The sequence below is a fragment of the Zingiber officinale genome, unplaced genomic scaffold, assembly GCF_018446385.1.
Source record: "Zingiber officinale cultivar Zhangliang unplaced genomic scaffold, Zo_v1.1 ctg243, whole genome shotgun sequence".
NCBI classification, from domain to species: domain Eukaryota; kingdom Viridiplantae; phylum Streptophyta; class Magnoliopsida; order Zingiberales; family Zingiberaceae; genus Zingiber; species Zingiber officinale.
The window spans coordinates 395,239-404,834 of record NW_024589915.1 but is presented as its reverse complement, the minus strand read 5'-3'; the positions used below and the strand labels follow the sequence as shown (position 1 = coordinate 404,834).

Here is a 9,596-nt window from a genome sequence, read left to right as displayed (position 1 = left end):
GGGGTACCTAGTAGATTCATCGCTTCAACGATTCTCCGTCAATTTTCTACACAACAAGGCCCGCCTTCATCTGACTCAGCTTCCGGACGGAATCAGATGAGTCACTCAAGAATAAGAAGAAAAACTTGAGAAGATGACACTCGATGGGGAATCACAAGATTGTCCCACATCTTAAGAATGGTGATTCCCACTTGTTGAAGGGCATAGGACCGAAGATGATTGACATCTTGGTTAAGAAACAGAATAAGGATATTTGTCATGCATTACCAACGAATAACAGAGATAGCAGTAGCATTAACTAGTAAAATATAGCAAGCAAGACAGAGATTACAGTATGCTCCCCTCATTAACTAACAAAAGAAATAAAGTTCAAGATACTATGGTCTTGTTGGAAAAAGATGATATGGATCATCACTGAAAATAAGGAATAGAAGTCATAATCCTTTGAATTAGTTATGAATAAAAGTCAAAATTACATGAAACATCAAAAGCTCAAATAAAAAATAATATCTACGTGTACGCAAGACAGCAAAAGCATCTAGAAAACTTTGCATTAAATGCACCCAACAGAAGATAGAAACTTCCTCCAATATAGTTCAAGAAATTCATAGCAAAAAGTTAATTAAGAAAAACCTCCTTCATTGTACCCAAAATATTATTCACGATAGCTTTTTGCTCGACTTTTAGGGTTATTATAACCAAGAATCAGCTATCTAAACACATCAGACCATGTTGTCTTGTTCCCCTTTTGAAGCAGGCTTATGATGAGTCCATTTAGGAGAGGTAGATAGCATGGACTAGAAACATATTACAGAATCATGAGGGGTATGAACAAACCGAGCATGTGCCTCATTTATCAACCAAATCAAGAAACAAGACAAATATACTTGTTTTATTCCAATGCTAAAATTTTGCCGAAATGGAACTGGAGTTCTGCATAACAGCAAAAGGTAAGGCAAAAGGTTGCTTACGATAAGATCGAACCAAGAAAACCCTATCCTAAAACTATATTTGGAGGGCAAGCCTACCCAAATCTTCCCCGGAAGACCAATGGAGTAAATTTTAGAGATCGAACAATCTGGAAAAATATTTTTCCATTAGGCTTCCACCACTGGTAAACATATCTCTGTCCTCCAATAATTAATAAAAGATTATTTTCACAATTATTTGTTTAAAAACCTAACCGTATCATCATTATTTTGAAAATCCAAAATCCAATTGCAGCTTTGTGAATTCATGTGATTGTATCATCATAACAGATAAAAAAATCAAAGACCAAAGCAAAAGACAGGAACTAGAGGGCATCATGTCTCAATGGCAATTCACACAAACCCTTGTTACCTCATGGATTCAACATGTTAGTATTCACATGATCCTTTTTATCTGAAATCCAAATAAGAAAATAGACAATTGAAATATCAAGAAAGTATACGATAACTAGAGGAGACTTCACTCTCTGAAGAAACAACAAAGTGATTGACAAGAATAAACCATGTTAAATATCAGTTAAACCTTATATAACTGAAACCAATAAAGTGAGAAATTACCAATTGAACAAGGATTAGATAATGTTAAGTATCATTCAACATGTTAAACCTAGATGTAACTATTCAACGACACTATTAACCTGAAAAAAGGTAGTGAATTGAGAAAGTAATTTAAATTTGGAATAAATGTATAGCGTTAAGAACAAGATTAATACATTAGCCTTCAGTGGAATATTTGGTTCAACGCAAAAGACAGATCTCAGTGTCATGGCTCATGTGAAGTGTCTCCTGATAGCCACTAAGCACAATGAAGCAGCTGTACCAACTGCTAAATATGCATAGAAGTTCTTCCTTAATGCAGGGATTAATCAGAAAAGGAGTGTAGAAAACTTGACAAAAAATTCACGTAGAGAATTACAAGTAGGGGTGTCAATTCGGGTGGGTCGGGTCGGGTTGGGTCGGGTTGAGTTTTTTTTTTTTTTTTTTAACCCAACCCGAACCCGACCCGAACCCGAGTTCAACCCAAAACACCTCAACCCGAACCCGAACCCGACCAACCCGATCAACCCGAACCCGACCCATATAACCCGAAAATCCGATTCAAAACGACTTTTTTGGGCTATTTTCCCTATAATTCTTCACTTTTATCTCAATATTCCATCATTATCATACAAACATGATATTAATATACATAAAAACATCTAAATTTTTAAAATAAAATTTGATTTAACTCTAAAAAAACCCACAAAACCCTATATTTAAGCCAACCCGGGTCAACCCGGGTCAACCCGAACCCAACCCGACCCAACCCGAAATTTTTTTACTCTCCAACCCTCCAACCCGAACCCGACCCGAACCCGAAAATGCCCAACCCGAACCCGATTTTTTTCGGGTCGACTCGGGTTGGGTCGTCGGGTCGGGTTCATTTTTGACACCCCTAATTACAAGTCACAGATATATCAAAAGAAAAGAAGAAAAAAATGTTCAAATAAAATTAATTATATCTATTGGAATGAGGGAACCTTACTGCACTGCTTGCGAGAACCTTCATCTTGCACGGTGGCGTAAACCTAGCATTTTTGCCAAGAGCACAGAGAGTTATTGGCAGGACTAAGTGTGGCTCATAACCAAACACTGCAATATTAACAGTAGGTAGTGGCACTCACCAACGCTATATAATTCTAAACAAAGAAATCAAACATATTTGCTTACTATTGGTGATTTGTTTTTCTTTAGCAGAGGAAATTTTTTGGTAAAATTGCAAGTAGTCTTCTAGAAAGACATCAAAATAATACAAAAAGGTTAGAGAAATGGTAGCAGAGGCTAGTTTTTGCTGTAATATTTATTTAATATTAATAAAAACATTTTGGAATAACATTAGAACATGATCTAATATACAAATCAAACATGAAACGAAATAATAATTAAAAGTAAACCAAGTTCGCTCAGGGAAATATCGATGATATCAGAAAACCAAGACCACAATGATAATATTGAGAAGTCTCATAGGATAATAATTTCAAATATATCGATGATATCAGAAAACCAAGACCACAATGATAATATTGAGAAGGTTCATAAGATAACAATTTCAATTGATATGTTGATGATATTAAAAAATCAAGATCATTGAGATAATACTAAAAAGTCTGATAAGATGAGTATTCCAATCCCACATAGGAATTTGTCGATGATATCAGAAAACCAAAAACACTGGAATAATACTAAGAAATCTAATAAGATAAGAATTCCAATCTTGCTCGAGGATATGTAAATGGCGTCGCCTCTAACAATTCTAAAAGAACAAACCCTTTTAGGACCCAAATCCCAATTTCTGCCCAAGGATATATCAATAATATCAGAAAACCAAAGCCACTAGTATAAATGGATATGTTGATGATATCATAAAACCAAGACAACTGAGAAAATATTAAAAAATCCATAAGATAAGCATTCCAATGTCACCTAGGGATACATCAATGATATTAGAAAACCAAGAACACTTGAATATATTATGGAGAAAAATCTTTTTTAGGACCTAAGTCCCAATTTCCATAATTATTCAAATGCTTTCTAATAAGTCCTACATATTAGGCCTCAAGCAATTCATCAAATCATGCACTAAGAATAATTTTTAAGATCTCAACAAAAAGCAGAGTGAGATAGAATAATATAAAGCTTTTACTACTTGATTGGCTTAGGTGAACCAGGTATTCTTTAAAGACCCTAGAGACTGAAACTTAATAAGAAGCAAATTTAATATTGAATTCGATTAGTTTAGATTGGCTATGGTTGATTCAATTAGCTCATAAAGGCATCATATTCAAAAACAAAGATAGTAGGATCATGATGATCAAGAGATGAAGGAATTTTTTGAAGGAAAGATTGGCTAAGATAAAAAAAAATTAGGGAACATATGACAATGGTGGTAAGAGTTTTGATTCACTTAGAGGACACTAACATTTTGGACAATTTCTTGATTCCTTATAGAAATAAATCTACCTCTTGCTGTAATAATGCATGTCAAGTTCTTTACTTGATTTTCTGCAAAACTTGGTCAGATGAGATTTTAAAAGACTAGTATAGGGAACTTTTGCATAAAATAACACATATACGCAGCAGAAAAATGATCCCTCTGGAGATCCAAGCGAATGCAGAATACATGTTTGATAGAGTTGTTACCTCTGTTGCGTGAATGGTACAATCCTCCCGGCAACAACTTTGACTCGATAGATCTCAGCGCGATGATCGTGTCTCTTCAATATCCACATGAACACGTCCTTCATTCGTCGTACGAACTCAACCTTCAGAGAAAAACAACCTTCGTTGTGCTAGCAATAGCAAGGTGTTCGACCAAGCGAAGAAGAGGAAGAAGACTAGAAAAATGATCTCTTTTCGAAAAATGTGTTAAATGACTTTTGTACTCATCCAATAAATACAAAGGGTTTTTGCCTTTTGGTCTCCCTTTTCATGAATGCTCCATTAATCTCTATTAATGAACATTAATCCTGTTTAGTGGGTTGGATGTTAATATATTGGATTAACCATTAATCTATTAATCCAATACGCCAATGAGTATATAACCCATTAATCATTCGAGTCTAATCCAGATTCATTTGGATTAACCCACTAATCTTAAGGTCCATAGTATTTTAGTCAAATTAAAATAAACTTATCTCCAAATCAACATGTTCTTTGTGTGTAACCCAATAGGTTCTCATAACATTGGCAATGCTTCGAAAATAATATTTTAGATATATAAGCAATAAGTAACATTTAGCAATGCATTATTGCTATTCAAGTGACGAGAATATCGAGATCAGATCTGACCTAACCTTTCTATATGCCTATTATCTTGTATAATTTAGTCCGACAGTGTCATACTCTTATCAATCTTTATGTTTCTTGATCTCCAAATGGGCTCAATATCTCATATTAACTTATTTAATCATGGTCTGCATCACTTCCATCATATGGAAGAGATATATTCTATCTACATCATTCACATCCCTCTGCATAACTTATTGTATATCCAGTGATCAACTTTATAGTCCATCTTATTACAGGTGGCGTTTGTCGATACCAAAGCACACAACTCCTTATATAGGAAACCATAGTGACTTCAGGTCTAAGGACTATTTATACCAATAGTCACTATGAGAATATTTATGACACTCATATAACAATCCATGAAATATTATCATGGCGAGTTAATTCAGTACATATTTTCTAATATATACTCATGTGTTAACTTGATATTTTATATCCATAACTTATGAGATTAAGTCATCAATTGACCTACATACAAGTCTCAACACAATTGATATGTTGTACAACCTCCCACAATCAATTCAACCAATTGATATGCTATATACACTAGAACCTACTATCCTAGAACATTATTATATATATTCATTTGGCACAGATTTGAAGTAAATATAATAACCATAAACTTTACCTTTATTAATAAAATATAATACAAAAATTCCTTTGTCAATAATTTGCTCTAAGGGCTAATACTTAAACTAACACCATAAGAAACAAAATCAACCCCTACTACAACCATTGGACATGAATATCTATTACAAAGAAAGTAATATTTCTATAACTACGAAATTCATAAATTCAAATTAATACGTTAATGGTGGGGTTACCTTTATCCTTTTTCTTGTATGTATTCCTAAGAAAAGCAATTTGTCCATTTAGTTTTTCGAGGTCTCGGGTGTGGAAAGACATAGGAACTTCAGAATGGAAATTGAAAAGGAATGTAGCTCCAGTTCCTTGGAAATGGTAAGATCTTTAGCGCAAGAAGAAGGGGTGATCCATATCATCTTGACTTGTTGACTTGGTTCTGCTTCCCCTCTTTTTTTAACAATACCGAGTCGGGTTCTTCTCCTACCAGTATCGAATAGAACATGCTGAACAAAATCTTCTTCATGTAAAACCTGCTCGATTTAGATCGGGAAAATCGTACGATGAAACCATGTGCTATGGCTCGAATCCGTAGTCAATCCTATTTCCGATAAGAGCAGTTGACAATTGAATCCAATCTAAATAGCCACTACCAAATCAAACCTAGAATAGCTTTGATCGGATAGAGAAGAAACTATTAAGACTTAGACAATAAAAGGTAAAACCAAAATCACAATAAAAATGATGCATGGGATGATTGACCTCAAATAAATAAAGGTACCAATCTCTCAACAGGGTTGAAGGATCAGTCACTTGAGGCTGAGGAAGAAGACTAAGCAATTAATACAAAATATGCCCAATTATTTCTTATATCTAATAATCTTTATGATGACAAATAGGATTTGAAAAATCCAATATGCTTAACATAGTTGGCATCATTACTTTACAAGACCATGGTATTCGATAACATATAAACAAAATGTTGTAACCCATAACACTCGATAACATTACCTTAAAAGCCTACTTTATTTTCCATTTACAAACTTTTTGAACTATCAAAAATAAGAGTGAACTAAGAAACATCAAGGAAGCCCTTAACACATTTAGACAAAGTGAATAGGAATTGCTTAATTGCAATCTTCAAAAATAAAAAAAAAAAATCAAACATTGAGAAAGAGTAAAGAAAGAGAGTGAAAAACCTCCAAATAATCAACTCTAACATGAGCCCTCATCCCAATTGCCTCCATCATTTAATCAGTGAACCTTAACATGCTAAACCATTTTGTAAACAAAATAGTTAGTTATACAAAATTCATACAAGGCAAAAAAATTCAAACCAAAATGATAATATCTAACTAAATAGTAAGATTGATAAAAGGATTCATGAATTATAAAAACAAGGGACATAGACAGTCAAGATAGTCTAGCTATTATGATTGTTAAATGGAGGTTATCCCAATATCAGAATTGCGACAAAGAATAGGCTACAAGAACCTTTGGAACATAGAGGAAATCAACAATTCACATCATATTTCTTACAAATATGAATTGGTCTTCCAATCAAAAATCATCCAGAACCACCACCAAGATTAATCAAACTCAAAAAAGGCTAAATGATGACAACCATGATAAGAGTTGAGAAAGACAAAGGATTTGTATCATGTGCATTATTGCATATACTAACTCAAGTCTCAATCAACCATGACTGATTTTGCCACATTTATTTCACTACATTTCTCACTATGTTTCTTGAACTTAAGGACAAGTTTCCAATATAGGCATGGATCTAATTGTCTGGCACCTTGTTTTAAGTCCTTATATGTGGTCGATAGGGATGTGCTTGTCTCAAAATGTATGTCTAACATGAATAATTAGAATGGGCAAAAGAAAGAGTATCAATAGCATAGTTTCTTATCCAATGTCATGGTAGAGAGAGACAAAGAAATTAGCTAACATTCTATAATATATGATGATAATGAAACCATGACAAAGGGATATGTTAATGGGCTAAATGTGTATTGATGCTCATACAGAAAATAATATATTACCTAACATTCTGTTATAAAATTTCTTATGACAACAAATTGAACATCACAAAAGGGAGTTTTCCCCCTTTTTTCAACAAGAGCCACTTATACCTTAGAAATCATCTTTGTGTTCTCAGTTATTAAAGTTTGACACCATCATGTTGTGGTAAGTTAATAGGTATCATCTGTGAAAGTATCTAGAAACCAAAAAAAAATAAAAACTCCACTAAAGTAAATTTACATACATTATTCGTAAATCCTGCATTATTAAGAGCCTTCCACAATAATTTATATGGAAGCATCTGGGCATATAACTTAACCCAAACACTCACACTAGAAATTATCACCAAATTATAGCTCTAAAAAGTTTTTTTTTATATAATTCAAATTTTTAGATTTGAAAAATTCGACAAGAAATATTACACAATGTATTGTCACTCAGTCTTTGCTCTCATTACCAAACGTATAGCAAAATTGATAAGACAAGCTATCTCGATTGAAGGATCCCTCACTGATCTGTACCATAACGTGAACAACAACAAAGTAGAGAAGGTGAGTCAAAAGTGCAGTTCAGAGAAATTTAGGCATTTTATTGAAAATTATAGATCCAAAAAAAATTACTACAGCGCAAAAGATACCTGCAATAACCAAACCCATACGTCCTAAGTTAGAAATGAACACAAGCATATGTTGGGAACCCAGTAAAATTACATCAACATGTGTGGCAAAAGTTGCATTAACTCACAGAAAATAACATAAATTTCAAAGGTAAAGAAGCAACAAACAAAGTGAATGTTTGCACAAATAGCGCTAGTACCAATACAAATCAAGAAAAGGAAACTAAACCAAAACGAAATCGGACAAAGTGTTTCAAGATAGTCAATAAACATGCAATTATGAGAATTCTCTATAAAATGCTACCAATCACAATACTAGGGCATCGAACAAAAATGCCCAAATCCCACAATACGAAGTAAGGTTTCTTGCATCAGAAAAAAAGAGAAATAACTAGGAAGCGGAATTGGATACCTTGTCTCCGATGCCCATCACCAGCTCGCCGTCGTTGTAGCTACTCTCTCGCAAAGAGCGGAGGGGGAGGAAGGAACCCTGAAAATTGAAAAATGGGCCGGCAGAAGCGGAGGAGGCGAGGAAGCGAGGAAGGATTTAGATTGACAGGGTAGAAACCCTAACGACGGCAAGAGAAGCCTGACTAAACCTCTTCTTTCCCCTCTTTTCTACTCCGTGTGGCTAGAAACTCTGACGATAATGGGCGATGTGAGATAGAGGGGCAAAGCGATTAGCGCTAACTGTCATAATTTGAATGGCTCTCATTAATTATCATTCATATAAATCTTAGCTTTATTATATTAATTATCATGAGAATCAATCAAAATCACTATAATAAAGTTTGTTGATTTTAAAATAAATTTAAAGTCACAATTGATTGATGATTATAATTAGACAACTTAATTATAAAATTTTAAATAAATTATTGATCCTGTCCGAAAGGCGGGGAGACGAATGCTGGGGATGTGGTGCTCTTGCTGACCTCTGGTGGACTTCACTCTCACCTGCAACACAAATAACGTCAGTGCCAAGCCAGGGAAGAGGTCCCCAGTGATGGCCCTGTGATGTTCAACTCAATCTCCGGCGAGGCAAGAGGAAGCAAAGAGAACTGTAGCGCAACAGTAGAAATCGCGAAAAAAACATACCTCCACCGATGTCTGCACGTTTCTTAAAGCGGGCACGCTATCCCAAGCTTTCCCTGAAGAGACATGTCAATAAAGTGTCCCTGACACAGTACCTTAACAGGCCGAGCATATCTCTGAAGTGACAGTGGAAGCTTCCGTCGTACGATCCTCTGTCTGATCATGTCGTCCGTCAGCGACACTAGCTCCCAAAAGGATGTCGAAGGACATCCCGCAGTGTCTGTTGTTTGGCCGAGCGGAATGGCCGCTCGGCGAGGACTCTGATATCCTTGCGTCTGTTGCCACACCGAGCGGGATAGCCACTCAGCTGAAAGTCCTCCTGCCGCGCCGTCCGTTGCTGGGTCGAGCAGGGTGTCGGCTCGACCGGATGACCACTGTCACACTTAGAGGGAGAGCCGCTCAGTTGAAAGTCCTCGGTCCGTGTCGTCCGCCATCTGGCCGAGCAGGATAGCCGCTCGGCT

General features: G+C 35.3%; 1 protein-coding gene across 9 annotated transcripts; it reads right to left on the bottom strand.

Moving 5' to 3' along the window:
* Positions 1-354: 354 nt before the first annotated feature.
* Positions 355-8,726, bottom strand: LOC122037190. Of its 9 annotated transcripts, none has more exons than XR_006127552.1 (5): positions 8,456-8,726; positions 6,599-6,671; positions 4,170-4,291; positions 2,515-2,557; positions 355-1,815 (listed from the first exon to the last, which is right to left on the bottom strand). XR_006127552.1 is itself a non-coding variant. In XM_042596649.1 (5 exons), exons 2-5 carry the CDS (start codon positions 6,647-6,649, stop codon positions 1,728-1,730), a joined length of 306 nt encoding a protein of 101 aa, XP_042452583.1. In that variant the 5' UTR covers positions 6,650-6,671; positions 8,456-8,726; the 3' UTR covers positions 355-1,727. The 9 variants fall into 9 exon arrangements, 2 of the variants coding, with proteins under 2 accessions (XP_042452583.1, XP_042452584.1); XR_006127551.1 differs by having other exon boundaries at positions 355-1,812; XM_042596649.1 differs by having other exon boundaries at positions 355-1,812; positions 2,510-2,557.
* Positions 8,727-9,596: the final 870 nt, after the last annotated feature.

Excerpts from the sequence above, each read along its gene's own strand:
- LOC122037190 (XM_042596649.1), bottom strand. The coding sequence starts at position 6,649 with ATGATGGAGGCAATTGGGATGAGGGCTCATGTTAGAGTTGATTATTTG. Across the intron at positions 2,558-4,169 it reads GTACCATTCACGCAACAGAG|GTTTACGCCACCGTGCAAGA; the intron begins GTAACAACTCTA and ends CAAAAATGCTAG. Across the intron at positions 1,813-2,509 it reads CTCGCAAGCAGTGCAGTAAG|TTGGTACAGCTGCTTCATTG; the intron begins GTTCCCTCATTC and ends CATATTTAGCAG.